This window comes from Centruroides sculpturatus, unplaced genomic scaffold (assembly GCF_000671375.1).
Source record: "Centruroides sculpturatus isolate CEXI.00-Female unplaced genomic scaffold, Cexi_2.0 scaffold206, whole genome shotgun sequence".
NCBI classification, from domain to species: domain Eukaryota; kingdom Metazoa; phylum Arthropoda; class Arachnida; order Scorpiones; family Buthidae; genus Centruroides; species Centruroides sculpturatus.
The window spans coordinates 280,499-299,829 of record NW_019384442.1 but is presented as its reverse complement, the minus strand read 5'-3'; the positions used below and the strand labels follow the sequence as shown (position 1 = coordinate 299,829).

The 19,331-nt window shown below is 28.3% G+C and overlaps 1 protein-coding gene across 3 annotated transcripts in view; it reads right to left on the bottom strand.

Moving 5' to 3' along the window:
• The window catches only part of LOC111620185 (V-type proton ATPase subunit F-like), a 45,777-nt gene that overhangs the window by 18,975 nt on the left and 7,471 nt on the right, over positions 1-19,331 (bottom strand). For all 3 annotated transcript variants that reach the window (XM_023362071.1, XM_023362070.1, XM_023362068.1), the window contains exons 2-4: positions 15,423-15,504; positions 12,721-12,803; positions 1,130-1,252 (exon numbers count right to left, since the gene is read on the bottom strand). In XM_023362071.1, the coding sequence (XP_023217839.1) occupies positions 1,130-1,252; positions 12,721-12,803; positions 15,423-15,504 (288 nt within the window). The remainder of the gene's footprint in view (positions 1-1,129; positions 1,253-12,720; positions 12,804-15,422; positions 15,505-19,331) is intronic.

Sequence of the window (19,331 nt, the reverse complement as noted above, 5' to 3'; positions counted from 1 at the left end):
ATTATATATAAATTAGGATATATATAATATATAGTTGTGGCCCAATATACATATTAATTTTTAAATATACTTGTCTAGATTATAATAATAAGTATTAAAACTTTATCAAGAAAAAAGGATATTTTAAAAAATTACTTCTACAGACACTTCCAATTTTTACTTAGAAATAGATAAATTCATTTATTATAAAAGAGACTAAAGAAAATTTATTTGAAAAACACAAATATTTGTTTTATTTGGGTCTCTAATTAATAAAAAGTGATGAAACACCATTTTGAAGTGCATTTTTATTCAATTAATATAATTATAAATAATATCTGGCCGAAAAAGTAATCAAAGCACCAAATGATATTTTTTATGTCAAGCAAAAAAAAAGTAGCCACATTTGGCCCAATGTAGCCAAATCTTGCAACGTTGGAAGAAATACTAAATAAAGCTGGAGTTGTGAAACAAAGGATTATAGACCCAAGTGCAGGGAAAAAGAGGTAAAGGACAAAAGATAAAGAAGTGAAAAAGGTTGAAAAATTACGGATCCATATTTGCTTAACAGAAGATCTATTTAACGTTTCTCACTACTACATCTTTTGTCCTTTCTCATCTTTCCTCCTTTTCTCAAATTTGGGTCTATAATCCTTTGAGTCACAACTCCAGCTTTATTTAGTAATCCTTCCGCATTCACACATCTCCAAGTATTTGAAAATATTTTCTTTCTACTCAAAAATAAAATATGAATAAAGGTTTATGGCTTTGTGAAACTTTTTTTGAGTTTATGCCGTTGAAATAAATAAATTAATAATAAATTAAATCATTTGTCAGTTTTGTTTACACATTTATTGGGCCGCATGCGGCCCGCGGGCTGGACACCCCTGATCTAATTGATACAATGTATAAATTAGAAAGAATATTCATTTATAAATTATAACTTTATGCTATATAAATTTATAGTTTGCAATGTTTATATTTTAGCTAAATTACATACATTATCACCATAATTTGTTTTTGGACACAACTAGTTAAACAGATTCTTAATAAGATTTAAAATTTAAAATATTAAGTTTTGTATTTTATGTTAACTAAAAACTTATTTTATATCAAATTTACTTAATTGATTTATACATAAATTACTCACTTTGGCTCGACGTAAAATTGAATCTTTAGTTGGATCGTATGGATGATCTTTAGATGGTATTTCCAAAATTGTTGGAATCGGATCAAGATGATTATCAATTAGATGACGGATTCTTTCTGCAATCTGTTAACAAAATTATAAACTTTATACCCAATAATAAAAAAGCTAATGTGTTTCCTAACAACAAAAAATATATAAACCAATTTAAAACCTCAGAACTAATTAAATATCAAAACATTTTTAGTTAAAGTTTTGTAATCACTAAATCATTTAATTAACCCAATTTTAAACCAAGCAAATTTTGATAATTTTTAGCAACAAAAAAATTTTTTTATAAACAAACAGAAAATTATTTTAAATTCTAATATACAATTGCCAGTGCCCAAATTCTCACCATAATGAGTAATATTCTTTATATCAATATACCACATGAATTAAATAATCCCAGTATTACAAATCTGTTCAAAGTACATTTGTGAAAAATTTGCATGTTACCTTAGTAAAAAGTGGAAATACGGGTAATGCCTTTCTAGCATCTGTTTTCATTTGTTTCAGTAGTGTTATGTCTGCATTTTACCAAAATTGTGCAACTTAGTGACTTTTATCACAAAATTTCAATCCAATCTCTGTTTTGTTACAGTGCATTCACTAGTTTATTTTCATTGTTCTAATCTATACAGTAATATTTTATTATAAAATGTACAGTATTATTACAGCTCTTTCATTGCTGTAGACTGCATGTTCCTATACATAGGTATAAATCCTAATAGAAAAACTATACAAACTTATTTATTGTATTATTACTTACAAATATATTCAACAATGATTGTTTAGTATGGCAAGTAGAGTTTGTAATATTTAATATCATGCTAAAATCATGGATTAATATATAAACAGGTTCATTTGCAATATTTTAGTGTAATTTGGGAAAACCAATTAAAGTTTGGAGTAACAGTATTGTAAAAAATTTTTCTCTGTATATAACGGTATTTGGATGGGTTGGGAATGATTTAATGTTTTTCTTGTAAAAATTATGGAAAATATTTCTTGATACTCAAATCATTTTCAGAAAAGCATTAGATTCAGACAATTGTATATGGCTGTGAATTTANGAGGAAAAAAAAATATATATATATATTTTTTCTAGGAAATTATTGTATATATCTTTATTTCTTACAACTGTATTCACAACCAAGGATCAAGAACTAGAAGTTAACCAATTACCATTCACTTTACTTTTAGTATGTGAACACGTATCATTTTCTAACTCTAACTCTTATCCTTGGTTCTGAATACAGACATCAGAGAGATAACATTTGTTCAGAAAATATAATTGTAAGAATGTATCCATATATAATTGATGAAATGGATAGACAGATAAACATTCTCAATTATCATCAGCTCTAATTATATCTCAGAAAACTTAAATCCTGTTACAAAATGCCTTATAAAGGAACTTTTCTATTTTTATAACAAATTAACTGTTATATTTATATATATAGTAGTCTGCGTTTGTTTAGTCGATCGCACGTGACATTCAGGACACGCACGTACACCACAGCAGGTGGACGGATTCTAAAATTTTATTAATAATTTTACGTAACTGATTAACTGGTATTATTTTGAGTGTGGTTTTTTTATGTAATATTAATCACGATTTTGTGAGTAATTTTTTAATTATGTATTATGTAAAAATAAAAGAGTCACGTGAACGAGGTTATGACCTACGACCTTCGTTATGTAATAGGGTGAGAAACGTGAATGGCGATTTATTTTTATCTGCATTGAGAGATAGGTTTAAAATTATCTATTTTTGCACTAAATTAATTTCATTTTATCTCCGACGGGTATTAAATGTAAATAATTTTAATAAATAAAATTGATGCAATCGATTTTTTTAATTTTATTTTTATTTTTTGAAATGCTTCGTTTTTCCGTTAATGGCGCTTTGTTGCATTTTAATATTTTAAAAAATAACTTTAAATTAACTAATTACGTCTATACAAGTATTTTAAATATACTGAATACAACACACACATATTATACATATACATATTTTTTCCCCATAAAATATTTATCTATTTAATTATGACGTCATCATATAAATAAAATAATTTTTTAATAATTTCTTAAGAGACCGACGCGACACGCAGCGATAAATATAAAATGCGTTCAATTCGACTTTTTTTATTTCTTCCTTTTATTAACGAGACACGCTTCTTCATTAATATAATTATTTCCAACCAAAATCGAATAAGTGTCATATATAATGGAAATAATTCGCGCAAGACGGAAATCAGCGCGTCGCATCCTTGAACAAACCGCGACGCGCCACGCTAACTACAAAATCTGTTAGCTTTGCTCAGTTTTCCTCATAACATGATATTAGATTCGTCACTCGTACAATTATCTCGCATTTAATTGGTCATTGCAATCGCATGCTACAAAGTAATCAGTGCCGTGACAAAGGCAACATGCGAGAAGTCGAAATATAAAACTATTCGCATGAAGTAGTTTAACGAAAATTATGGAAGTAGCTGAAATCGTATCAATTTTAACGAACTTTATCGACGTTTCTCTCTTAATATTAAACAATGTGGCTCAGACGTCGCACGATTTTTTGACGACGATGACGACGACCCCAATAAAAAAATTGTGAACTCGATTAGACAGACATTCAAAAATCGATCATAACGATCGATCATTAATTAACGTATAATATATTAATATCGTTAAGAAAATAATAAATTGGCTTCTTTAAAAACTTCTTTATATATTAATATTTGTTATATGACGACGAACTTTTTAAAAGTTGCTTCGGTCACGTGGGTAACTGATCCCAAAAAAAAAAGCATTATAAACCCTATAAAAAGTTAAATATGTACAAATTTTATAAGACAAATTATCATTTTAAAATCATAAATCATATATGAATGAGCATTATTTGTGACTTTGCATAGCCGCGGGATTTATTCGTGGGAAAATAAATAACCACACACAATGTATTAAACAATTTCCCAGTTTGCCTTTTAAGGAAGAGCAGCTTTTCTACAAAAAGAACAAATTAACCTTTACGCATAAAAATAAAGTGTAGCAGTAACTTTTTTTTTTTAAATTAACAAAACAGTGATTTTAAAAATAATTTTAAAATAACAATTTTTTTCAAAAAATAAACCGGCATTAATTACAGTTCACTATAACTAACATCAGTGGCGCATTATCCTATGGGGCATCTTTTCTAAGTAAATTTTCCCCTAAAAAATTTCTCCGAGGAAAAACATCCAAAGTCGATGCCATACATGGGGCCTCCAATTCGATTTATGCTCGGGCCTCGCAAAGCTATAACACCCCACCAATCAATATTAAAATTCAGAGTAAATTCAGTAAATTATATAGATTAATAAATAGCATTGTTAATGAATACAGAATTCAAAAAAATAACACAGAGTTATCGTATGAACATATAATTCTCTTCACTCCCAGTATAGTAATTCATCGAAGTGTATTTTTCATATTAGATAATGTATTTTAATGAGGATTGTTACGAAAAGGAACTGTAAGACTTTTTGCAATTTTTATTAAATTGTTTTTCAATAATATTAAAATCTTAGATTACAGGAAACCAATTATATTTTACATATTCTTTTCCTTCCACCTAACATTATTGTATTCATTAGTACTATAATTTGCATAATATATTAATACATTTCTGTATTTTATGCATTACTATAGGTGTGGGCTTCAAAGTAGGAAAAGGAAGCGGAATTAATTATTTAGTTCTACAAGTTCATTATGCAGACGTTACTCGATTTATAAGTAAATAATTCGACTCCTTTATTAAAAATTTAAAATTCAACAAAAGAATTATATTTAAAATGTTCATAAATTTTTAATACAGATGGAGGAACAGATAATTCTGGAATAATTATAACGTTACTTCCTGGTACTGATCCAAGGTGAGAATTTCCGATATATTTTTTAAAATTATTGTAGTATTTTCGACTAGCTGTTACAGTTATGAAATAATACTTAATTTAATTGGTACTACATATCTAAGACCTGGACTTCACATTACCAAAAAACAGGAACTGATAACTGAAATTAAAAATTACATCATTTTGTTTTAGTATAATTTCCGTTTTATCTAAGCAACATTTTACCTAAGAATAAATACAGATAATTTGCGGCACTTATTGGAAATTTCCGAAAATCTTCGGTCAGATTTCTGCCTGACCGAAAACGAAACACTGGAAGTTGCGTTGTTTTGTGTTCATCTATTTGATTTTTCGCAAAACAACAGGATTTAAAAACTTCTTACACAGTAATTCATATAATTATGACAAAAACACTATAATTAGTTTGGTAAATTGACTTTAAAATACGTCAATATGCAGGTAAAGATTTCAACTCGTTGTAATGAATGTACTATACTATTTTAAAATTTAAATCAATATGTTAATAAACAAAAACAAAACAACTCCAAAGATTAATTGGATAAAGCTTTGCACTTCGATTACATTTCACTCTGTATTATATAAATTGAAAATTTATACAATTTGTAAACAGTACATATAAATATAATCCAAAATATTTTTTTAAAAACAAAAAAGTGTTAGATATAAAACTTAAATAACTATGTTATATATAACTTGTTTTTTAATCAATAGATTAAAGTAATAATATAAAATACATGTTATTTTCCTGTTTAAGTAATGCCAGATAGCCATACATTTTCAATAGCAAAAAGTCTAACGATCAGAGTGACCTTGCTCTAAATCAATAGAGACAAGACTACCTTGTCTTCCTATTTCCTTTTGGATGTGCCACTTTTCAGTTAATCATTCAGGTTTATTGTTTAGCGACATTTTGAAGTTTCTCTCTTGATTCAAATTTTACAACGTTCATTAAACTGTTTTTAACTAAAGTACAGTACATTAGAAACGTGGATCCGCCCTTGTATATTATCCAATTGGTGTTGGTTTAGTTAATAGACATTTTAAATGGTTATTTTCGAACAAGACTTTATTGTATTCTATCCTATCTAATGTAAATATGAGATATGAGTCTATATATAAAAGTTAATGTAATTTAAATAAACTTAATTGAAATTAGATAAGATTACGTTGAGTAAAAAAAGGGGGCTAGTGTTGGTGGTGAAACAAACAGAAACAATAGAATTCTAAAAACAAATGAACAATTGTTTATTCTAATGTCTTCCATAATCATATTTTTTAAATTTATTTAATTTAAAATATGTGCTCTCCACTTCAAATTAGTAGTGGCTTTCTCCTGTACTGTACTTACTTTTCCTGTTAGCAATATAGTCGTGCCGATCATCTAACTCCTTTTGAGGGAAAATGTTTTAATTGAAATAACATGGCTTCTATTTTGCGTCAGAAGTTTGTATATACTNCCTTCATAAAGGACGTACTTTTCCTTTGTTTAAGGGTATTTGGGCAGTTTATTCTCTGTTGTATTCTCGAGTAAATAATACATACAAGTAAAGTACAGTATTTTCTGAGGAAACACTCGTACTTATTTTTTAACCCCATTTCCGATAACCCAGCATTTTCACAAACTCGGCCACCCTTCGGTCCACATTAGGCCGAGTTTTCGAGACTCTACTATATCAGTTTTTTGTGTAACAAACAGTCTTATTATTAAACTTAATTTACTCATATTTCTTGCGTAATTAATACTTTTATTATACAAACCTTAACTGTGGATCAACTACAGCTGTTGGATCATTAACTGCACCCATCTTGCATGTTCCAACAGGATGATATATGGTGATGGTAAGAGTTCGAATCATACATTCAAGGTAAGCATCGCTTTCTCTTTCAAAATTTTCGCAGCCGGGTAGCAAATTTGGAAATGGTCGTGCACCAAAGTCTTTCAGCGGTTGTAATTCAGTCAGTTTTTTTACTATTTTCACAGCTATGGTTTGATAAATAAAATAAATTTTAGTATCATATATTCAATACAATCTATTTTTATTCAGTTATTTTATTTATTTGAACGTGTTCATAATGTAATTTATTCTAAATTCCAGTAAGAACATTCTATGTTTCTCAATTAAAATAATTGTTACTCGAAAAGTGACTGACTACAGTTCCTAAGTAATATAAACAATAATTTATTATAACTGCAAATTATCTGAAGTTATCTTTAATTACATTACAAATTACTCGTTTAAAAAATAACACATAAAAATTTGGTGTATAATAAACATTTACGATTATACGATTATACAGGGTGGGCCATCGAAAACGAAACGGCAGAGTTATCGTGTTCGTCCAAGCAAATCGCTCGGACAGGTCGATTTTATTCTCAAGGGAGAATATTTTTTTCCTTGCATATGCGGTCCAGCTTAAATGGTTTTTTTTATGTTTGTTAATAGTTTGTGTTACTTTTTTCCAAAATAAGTGTTTGTTTAGTTAATAAAAAATGAATGAGTTTTTAAAATTTCTTGTTGTCTTTTGTATTATTGCAAAAACTTTATTGCAGAAGATGTCCCCCTTGAAAATAAAATCGACCTGTCCGAGCGATTTGCTTGGACGAACACGATAACTATGCCGTTTCGATGGCCCACCCTGTATACTGTATACTGTGTTTACTACAGAGGAAATAGGAGAAGAACGGAAAATTTAACCGTTGTAATATAGCAAAGGTTACATATAGATAGTTGAAAAAGTTTATTTTAACTACTTGACAACATTATATTTATTTAAAAACTTCAATTTTTATTTATAATTCTTTAAAAACCAAGTACTTCGCTTCGTTCTACTCTGTTAGAGGACAGGAAACACCGTTCTTTTTATTCCATAAAAATTATTAATGATAAAATTAATGTATATTGCAGACTAAAGACAAATTGTTTTTCTCTACAAAATGTAATAAAGTATCTCATTCCTGAGAATATTTATAAATATTCATAAAATTAATATTTATTATGTAAAATAAACTATATTTTTATTATATTTTGTAATTAATAAATATTTTTGTCGAAAAGCACGGATTCAAACACCATAACAGAATACCTTTACATATAATCTTGCATTAGAAACCGAATATTTTACATTTTAAATTTAGTAAATTCATCATAAATTAATGCAGTAATAAGATTAATTATTCTAATAGTTACAAGTAGATTCTCGACTGATTGAATTTATGTGCATTTACAATTATTATTCATCACGAGAAGACACATTAAGTAACAATTTTAACTGAAATTTTAATATGTATTAAAACCTTTAAGAACATAATATTTTATCTATCAGCTTACATGCCGGATTACATCTGTTCGAGGACCGGAGTTGGCCTGCGGACCTTGGTTGTCCCACTGCTGCTTTACACAGTGGGACAACCAAAGTATAAGAGGATTTCCAACCAACTTTTTGATTGGAAATCCTCTTATACTTTAAATTTAAAGCGTAAAATATAATTTATAAACGCTTACCATTAACAAGTGTTACTATATCATCAGTATGAGATAAATAATTCGGTTGAATGATTGGATACGTATAAGGATCAGTATTTCTCAATTTCACATAACCTCGACTTTTCGGATGTATTAAAACAGGAAACATAGTAAACGAGTCTCTATTTAAAAATGGTTCATAGTATTTTGTCCATACCTGAAAAATTTGAATGGATATAATATATTTCACAAATAAATAAATCTATCGTATGAAATATGTATTACTTCATCCGTATATCCATTATCTTCTCTTAAAAAATTGCCTCCATCAGAAATCGTGCTGCCGGCAACAAAGTGTATTTGTACATCAGGATAATCTTCGGAAGCATTCGCGTATTTCGTGTTTAGGAAAGCAACTGCTTCCACTCCCATGTATAGAGTCCACGGGCCTTATTTTTAAATACAACAAACCCAATATATTGTTTAAAATTTCATAAAATAATTGATAATGAACTTTTAATTAAATTTCTTATTACCGCCAATATTAAAATTTACATTTTAAGTGCGGATTTACAAAGACTTTACAATATAGATAATGAACTTATATTAAAACAAGTAAAATGGCAAAGCCATTTTTGGGATATACTATGTCTCAGAGACTCAGGGCTCAACTGCGCACTGCTTTCTAAGAAAAAGAGAAAACGAGCACTGAGCAAGGAGGAAAAGCCAACACTGATACTTGGGGTCTTGGCATAGATTACGGTGGACTTCGTTGCCGCCATGGTTACGACAGGTTGCATTGTCACAGGCCTATTCTTGGCTACTGTAAGCGGTGATATTTGTACCAGAATTGTCCCAATGTTGCTCTCATCATTTTGCAGGATGGCAAAATGACGAGAGCAAGAGAATACAGGAGTAACATGTGGCACATGTTTGTCAAAATTTGATTTTGCAATGTTTGCATTTTGAAATGCCCAATGAGCAATGCATGCGCAAATTAGTGCCTGTTTGTAGAAACAGTGTCGCCATTTTGTATTTTATTTTGACTCAGTTCTCAGTCTCCTGACTACCTACAAGTCTGGTTTTTTTTACGTGTGCATGATTTGGGCACTAAATACTCTGTGCCAAATTGCAACTCCTGACATGTACAGTGTACTCCTTCATACTTCTAAAGTGTCCAGCTGATGACAGCAGCGCAATTTTATAGACAAGACAGTCTCATGAAAAATGTTAAAATATTTGTATTTATAATAAATCATACCAAAAGTCAAAGCATAAAATACATTTCAACCTATCACGTCATACATGATAACTCAATTTCACACAGCGTATCTTCTAATCCAGTGGTTCTTAACCCAAAAGTATTGCCAATTGAAAAATTTCCTAATTTTTTTACCATGAGCCATTAAACAAATGCATTTCTTTTCACATAATCCTTTATTCATCAAAACATAAAATAAACCTAGTCAGTAACTAAGTAAAATAAAATTATTTAAAGCATTCTAGTTTTAATATTAACTACAAACAGCACAACCACAAAAATATAATACACACAAACAATCATCAAAGCTAAAAAAGTGATCCTAACATGTGACCATTTCTTTAGCTGTAGAATAGGAGAAACAATTAACTGATTGCTTTGCATTAGTAATAAAAAATATTTGTTTATTATACAACACCTATTTTCATATAAACTGTTTTATAATTTGGTCACATGGTTTTTTGGGACTAATTTTAACAGGAATTTAAAAAATTTTACAGACCCGTGAATGGGAAATACTGATCTAAGGAATGTTAAGTATATATAATATCAATCTGTAAGGAGGTAATAAAACAAATTATAAATTAAAATAGTAAAATAAATATAAGAGCATAATATAAAAGTTTTTTTTATTAGAATATTAATAAAAATTCTTTATAAATATGAAATCAAAATGTTAATCCATTAAGATAATATAATATAATTATAGCTAGCATTGAAAAATTGCAACAAATATTGTTGAATAATTTAAACATCTCAAAATATTGAAACTGAAAAGAAATATTTTCCATTGAGCTGATATCATCAAATTTTTTAATTTTATAAACATTAAATTTCAACATTCTAATACAAGTTCCATACATAACTTGTGTTAGAGAAAATACAAAAAATAATTCATTTACCTAACATAAGATTATAATTTGAAGAGTTTTTGTAATTGAGCTGCAATTTGAAAACATTGTAGACCATTAATACACAATCCTTATCAAGCACCTTAATTCACTGAGATTAATTTATTTCAATACAAACTATTTTTTTCAACCTATTCAATAGGACATTTTCAAGTTTACAAAACTTTTGGAATGACAATTATAAAGTGTTCCAAAATATAATATCAAAATTTAAAATGAAAACATTAATAGGAAAAATAAATATAAAAGAAAAACTACTAAAAATGTAATATATTAATATAATAATTAACATAAACATGAAAATAAAAGTATAAAATGAAATACAATAACAAAATATTAGTAAGTGACGTAAATTAGGTGCTTCTAAAAACTTCTTAACCATGTACAGTACTTCCAGGCAGATGATAAACTGTGTGTCTCTTGCATTAATATATGTATTTTCCAACTTGTTCCTCTAAATTTCAATCTTATCTTTTCAGCATTCATCACCAACATTGGAGAGAGCAAAAACTTAATTATATTTGCCTTATCCCATTTACCACAAATCCTTCAGCCTGTGCCATCTGACAAAGTACTTTATTGTTGGATCCCTTTCTGACAATATACTTATGTCATTTATGTCTAACTCCCAAATTTCTTGTGGTAACCCTAATATAACTCTTCTTAATTTCTAATTGTATGTTTTTGTGCAGTATCTTATACAATCCTGTTTTTTCTTCTTTTCTTATATTATCCTTGTCATTTCTTGAAATTCTATAATGGTTCAGAACACTTTTCATAATTTATTCTAGACTCTTTGCAGTGTGCAATTTCTTTCATAATGCCCTTTATATTTCTGTTAAAAGTGAACTTTGCAGTTTTGTTGAGTCCACAGTTCTGAGCCTTTGGTGTGTCCCCTTTGTAGCTTCTAACCATTCTTGCTACTGTGCTAGTTTTGTACCCTAGATTTTTGGCCACTTGCATAATTATTTTTTTGTCTATCTACACCACTGCTACAATATAGAGAAGTCCTTCTAATGAACGTCTGAAATGCTGTTTGTACCAGGAGAAATCATTCGACTGGGACGGAATGTAGAGTGGAATGTGTGTCAGTTTAATATTTACATTGGCAACTAACTGCACTTTTTTAAATATGATGTTAATGTCCAAAAAATGCATCTTTAACAAACTTTTATGTCCCATCCTCAGTTTTAGCCCATCCTTGTTAATATTAACCCTATGAAAAAATTCACTAATTTTTTGGTTATTCTTCCACAAAATAAAAACATTATCTACATATCTTTTAAAATACACAATATTGTAGGCCTGTAAATTTCCATTGTCATCTATCTGTCTATTTGTTCTTTCTTAATCTCAAGAACAGAGTTAGATAGACGAAAGCCAAGTCCAGATATGAAAAGATTAGAGGCAGGAGGCCCTGATTAACTATATACAAACTTCCAGTGAAAACCAGAAGTCATGTTATTTCAATTCAAAAATTTTTCTGAAAGGAGTTTAGAAAGATGACCGGCACAACTGTATTGCTAACAGAAAAAGTATGAGGTACCCCTGAACCTCATACTTCTGCAAGACACTACTAATTTGAGGTGGAGAGCATATATTTTAAATTAAATAAATTAAAAAAATATGATTAAAAATTTCAGCCTGGCATTGTGATGATGTCATAATAAATAATTGCTCACTTACATTCAAAAAAGGCAGGGTGAGGAAGCATTCTTGTAATATTTCAATGATAATTTAAAATGTTACCCTTAAGAACATTTTTTTTTTCATTTATATGAAATTGATATATTATCTAAAAATTTAAGTTGAATAAGTAACTTACTTATTTTAAAATACATTATATATACTAAATTACCTCTTTCAAATTAAAAAATTATAACAATTTTAATTGAACAGGTATATGGTAAATTTGTGTACATTAATTGAAATGATTTTACAATAAATTATAAAATTTATTTCATTTAACTTATTAACTTTCTAAAATGATTCTACTTACATTTTGATTTATAAGTATAATGTGGATATCATCTCGTTTTACGAATGATTTAAATTTATCTTCAATTTCTCCATTGCTTGTATCTAAAAATAATCACATTTTAAAACTGTATTTTATTATTATAATTCCCATCTTATAAAGATACCTATAATTTAGCAAAAATTATTTTTTAAAAATTTGAGGGATTGAAACATGAAACTATTATATATGAAGCAGTCATGAATATGGTGGTCACTTCATATTTCCACGATAAATTTTCTTTCTAACAAATTTTAAGACATCTTTGGTTTAAATTACAATATAAAATTTGTTCAAAGTGACAAATATACATAAATAGCCAGAGTGATCATTTAAATACTAAAAACAAATTATATGAATACATTGAGTAGTTTGCTTCAAGTTATAATATATATTACTTGCTTGATGCAAACTACTCAATATATGTACAGTACATAGGTTTCATACATATAAATTATTCTTCATTTGTTTTGATTAAATGAAAACATACATTATCATTGTATGATTGGCTGCGATTATGCTCATTACAGCCATCTAAAATGGAGTCAGCATGTGATAAAGAATAAGCAATGATATTTCCAACTACAATATACTACCTGGATCATATAAGTGGCTGAAAGTACAAGTACACAAAGTCCAAATTTTCCCCATTGTGTTGCAAAACAGATAAGATTCTATTGATTCATATCTGTTGTGATATACTGTAAATAGACAATGTCCTTTGATATTTAGCTGTTTGTCACTAGACAGATCAAGCACACTAAGTATGCTTAGTGTTTGTAACCAATATACAAACAGACCAAAGTCCATAAAAAATATGCATATGCAATAACCAAGTCCAGAAACCATTTAATACAACCTGAAGTTCAACAAGGAGACAATTACTGATTTTTCTGAACCCAAATGGGTGCCTGAGCAAAATAAAGGCATTTTATCATTGATAATAATGCCAACATGTCACCAAGAGGTAAAAAAATACAAGAGAAACATGAAAAAGTAGAAAATAAATAAGCACAAATTATTTTACTATAGTGGGAATAATACATTGACAGGCAGTATAAGAATACTGCTAAGGAGGGCAAGGTTTACTCGTCTTTCCTTAGTAGTAGTACATTTATTGCAACAATTTTTTATAATAAGAATTACCATAATGTGCATTGTAATGTGAAGGAATAAACACTTTATGCAAGCAATTGCATTCCATCTGTTGCCTCCCTGGTTGTATTGATTCCTTCCCTTCAATATAACAAGTCCTAGTTAAAAAGAAAGTCCAAGTACACAAGTTATACTCAACATATAAAATGAAGAACTAGAAGCATGTATCTTAATAATATTCCATGTTCATAATAATATTGTGGAATGTTTGCAGCACATTTCCACCACTGTTCTTATTACTTTTTTATGCACCATTTCATACATTGTTTGAAGCAACTTGTCATTCTGGTCATTGTTTGAAGCAACTTTCTCATTCTGGAAATAGCTTTTGCAACTGGGTCTTCTTGTATCTAATTGATTATGATGAAAACACAGATAGAGCATGTCCTCGTATTTTGCAAATAACAGTGACTCATCCATAAACACATGAACACAAGTTTGCATTAGATGCTGTCAGTCCTCACCCACAGTCACTATTCACTGCAACTCCAACATTTTTAATTAAAGACTAGAAGGCATTAGATTCATTTACTTGAAAGCAGTCCCCGGTACTTATTTGATTTCAAAGATACCCATTGGGGTTGATATAGACTCCTGGGGTCAATGGACTTTTGAAAGGGGTCAATTGAGAGTCAATGGAAAAACCAGATACTTAAGGGGATTGATTGAAAAGAATGTTTTCTATATGGGGTCAATGCAAGAAAGGTTCAGAACTTGTGGTCTCTATTTGTATTCTGAGCCACTCATATTTTAACTTAAATATTGCATGGAAGTAAGCTGACATCTTATCAAATGATTGTCTGACCAACTTGCTTCATTTGTATAATTTATAATCATATGCATTTTATTCTGATTAGTCTAAGGACAATTATGTCAAAATTAAAATGTTAGATGCTGGAAAAAAAAAAAAACACACAATGGTAAACTGGAAGGATATATATAGACTTGCACTTAAACATTAAATTTCCAGCAAAACACCCAAATTCAACATTCGAACGTTTTCAGCCACTCCTTAATCGGCCTTCATCAACAGTTACTGTCATTTGACTTTTCCTGATGAAGGCCAATTAAGGAATGGTCAAAAACGTTCGAATGTTGAATTTGGGTGTTTTGCTGGAAATTTAACGTTTAGGTGAGAGTTTGGATACTAATACTGTAACTCCTATGCCTCTTTAAAACTTAACATTCACCATTATTAGTTACAGTGTAGTGTTTTATGATAGGTTAGTGAAAGAAACAGCAAATTAAAAGCAGCTGAAAATATTGTATACAAACTTATTTTCAACACAAATTTGAGTTATTCAAACTTACTTAAAAATGTTTGGTTTATATAAATATAAATAGTATATCATTATTATTATTTAACATTAATCATCAACAAAATAAACAAGTTAGATATATTGAAATGATTTGTGTATAAAAAAATTAGAATTATAGAAAAACTTATATATTTATAAATTTGAAAAATATTTAAAGTTTTCTAATAATGTAATAATAATTTAAAAATTTTTGATTAATAAAATACTCACTCTTATCAACAACCATAAAATTTGCCTGTCTCGATTTATTCATTTCTCCAATTCCTCCCAATAAAAACCCTACACATGTATCCTATAAATAATTATTAATTAGCATATTTAAATTATCATCCTAGAAAAATATATATAAATATTTATATTTATCATTAAATTTTAATATAATATAAAAAATATTTACATAAAAAGTCTCAATTGTACTTTATGGGAAATTAAAAACCAACAATTTGCAGTTTTATACAACTTAAGATAAAAAAAATTTAAATCAAAGTGAATTCAGTATTTTTCTGCATTTAAATAAATATTATTTTCATATTAAACAGCATTTATGAAATCTCTCAAGAAATTTCTGCAATGATCTTGTATCTATAAAACTATAATCTTCAATATCTCTTTCACCATGCAATGATCAAGTCCCTTACAGATTAATTTTCTATGTACCTTAGTACTTTTTCCTGATAGTGATAACATATTATAGCACTTTAAATGAATACATTGAGTCTCTATAATTGTTTCAATTTTATCAAACATAAAACTTTTTCTTACAGTTTATATATTGCTATTTCATCTCTTATTTATCTCTTACTTAACTGTAGCTACTCTCTCTTTTATATTATTTTTTGTTCTGTATATACTTAATTTCAAGTATTTTTTTTTTATAAGTCAATATTACAACATAAATAATGAATTTTATAAATTTTGCTTTGTCATATATATACCAATATTTTACTTTCATAATATTTTTAAAGTAATAATTCTCTAACTAAATTGTATTTTTTAAAAAATAACTTATATTATGAATAAACAAAAATATCTTCAAATTTTTAATATGTAATAATTTTATCAATAGTTATTTCAAATTAAATAGGAAATAAAATTTTTTAAGTTTTGTATGTACTGTACATAATAACAAAAATTAGAAATTCAAAACTTTGAATATGTTATGCATTATGAAATAATGATGCATCAAAATATAATTTAGTCATGCATAGTTATATAACAATGCATGACTAAATTATATGGGGAAAATATAACTTATCTTGTCAATCATTCAGTAAAATTGGCAAGTTTGTTAAAGACAAACAAAAATCTGTCAAAAGTGATAGATGAAATAAATTTATTTTTATTTAAAATAATGATAGCTTTATCTAAACTATAAAATATACAAATTTAAACATCAATTAACCTGATTTTAAGATTAATGCCAAACAATTGCCAGATTATATATCAAGTAATTTGGGCTACAGGTAGACATTAGGTGCCATCTCTCAATAAATTTAATAATTATAATTAAATTAATTATTCCTCATAAAACACAGTAGTTACGTTCTCAAAAAGTGCAGTTATGGAAATCCGCACTATGCAAAACAAAGGACTAATGCAAAACAGGGTTACACTTCAGAAGTTAGCAAAATTACACTATTCTTTTTCATTACTAAGAGAAATATGTTTATTAAAGCAATCAATAATTAATTAACAATCACAATAAAAGTACTGTATTATGTATTAATATTAATTTTAGTTTTATGTATTAATATTAATTTTAGTTTAAATGATGGCATTTTGTTTTTACAAAGTATTGTTGTCATCTCAGCTTTTTTGTTGATCTTGATCAGAAGTATCAGCACATTTTCATATTTTTTATTTTAATCATAAAAAGTTTTTTATGGATGAGAATATAAAAATATGTTATTAATCAAAAGTTTGCTCTAGCAAGTCATGTTTATTCAGTTGAGTACCAAGTGACTTTTTTCCAGAATTTGCATCTGAATACCAAATTTGTTTGAGTACCAAGATTTTGTTTGTCATTTTACAAATGATTGCTTTCCTACAGTTAAAAAAGTTTAATAACACCTACCTAAAAATGTTTAAATAAACTTTACTAAATACAAAGGTCAATCTATAAAAAGAAAACACAGTGGCAGTCTTAAGGGCTAAAGTCTGAAAGCAATGACAATGACACGTAGTTGATAGAAAAATTACTGTAATTTTTTTCTTCATTGTCCTATCAGTTTTCATTAAAGCAAACCTGACAAAAAGCACAAAATAATTTTAAAATTTCAATACATGTACTCCTCACTTTACAATCCAGTTCCGTTCCAACAACTATGTCGTTAAGCAAATTGGTCAATAAGTGAGGAGCTTGCACCGGAAATATAGAATCGTTGTAAAATTATAAAAATTATGCAACAAACTTCAAATTTATTCATAAAAAGACATGCATATGTACATATTATCATTTGTTTATTTGGTTATCTGGTGCTATAGAAGTTTTTTTTTTCCAGGTAAGGGAGATGACGATGATGAAACAGAAATTATACCTTCAAGGGCGGAGGTCTTGGATGTAACAGTCAAAAAGTAACTCATAACTGTGGTTTGCGTTGTAATCTTTTTTCTTGATAAATTTCTCTATAGCACTACAAAAGTTCACTCATCCCACAATCAACTTTATGTTAAAACATTCAGTATTTGGATCCATAGCCTCAAGTTCCGACATAGCCATATTAATTTTGGAGAACACACAAGCTAACCCATGTACCGTGAATTTCTTTTTCACTTCTTCAGTTCTTTCGTCTTCTTCCTCTTCTAAATACTGTATCGCTTCTAACTATTAAATTTTCATTTGTTAGCTCTCCATTGGCATAATCCACTAATTCAGCAATGTCTTCCACTTCAACATCTAAATTAAGCGCATTGGCAAGGCCTGCAATTGTTTAAATTACATCAAACTGGCTAAAAAAGTGCATAGCAAGCCTATACTACGCTCAGTGAGCATGTCACCAATCGCCACTGATCAACACTCAAGCAGAGAAAGGGGATTTCCTGAATTGCAGGTCAAAGCTCGATTGGTCGTAAGTGTGAGTGGTTGTTAAGCAGATAGGTCGTAAAGTGAAGAGTACCTGTATTCTAAAGTCCACAGGCAAGTTTGAGATGACATATGTGCTTACTTGAATACAAAATATTGAATAATGGAGTTCGCATTTAAAAATTGTGAATTTTGTACAGAGGATTTCCAAAACAGTGTTGTACAAAGGATACTTATATTTAATAATTAATTTAGGAGGTTCTGGAAAGAAAAGAAGCATTACTAATAGTAGCATTAATATAGCCATAGTTGCCAACCAACAGCATTTTGTATGATTCTCTTTTTGCGGTATTTTTAAAGAATTTGATATTATCATAAACACTTTGGCATGTATATTGGTATTAACAAGTCTAATACCAATATATATGCCAAAGACATTGTATGTATTTTATTACAAAGAACTAAAGCAAACCAGAATGATGTTCTAAGATTCATTTAATTGGGAAAGAACCAAGGTTCATATTTTTATATAGGTATGAAAATTTTAGCTTAAATATGATAATTTTAAATGGCAAATATGATAAATTACATCTTCAAGTCTGGCAACACTAGTGACATCATGTTGGAAGTTAAATTAGTTATGACCAATTCATCAGCGGAAGGAAATGAGTTTAGTTCACTTACAGTTAGACCAAATTTTTGAGCAACATTACAGTTTCTCCACCCAAAAAGAAGAAACATCCAATTCATCACTTAAGAATATACAGGCTATATGATATGAACTTTTTCAAGAAAAGAAACTAGATAGTACTTTGAAATTTGTGAAATTTTACCAAAATTTGTAATCTTTATAAAATAATTAGCTTACCCGTCGTGCATTGCTGTGATCTCAGAAGAAAGGAAATTCAAGCAAACTCATTATGATAAAATTCAATTTACATTTTATCATTTTTATTGAAACTTATTATTATTCATTTTCATCGGGAAAACATTTCAAAGTGTCGTTTCAATTCTATTTATTTATTGGAGTGCTTGTGGATACACGATATTTTTTGTTTTTTCGTCTGGTGCGTACACGAATAAATCAGAAGGTTTTC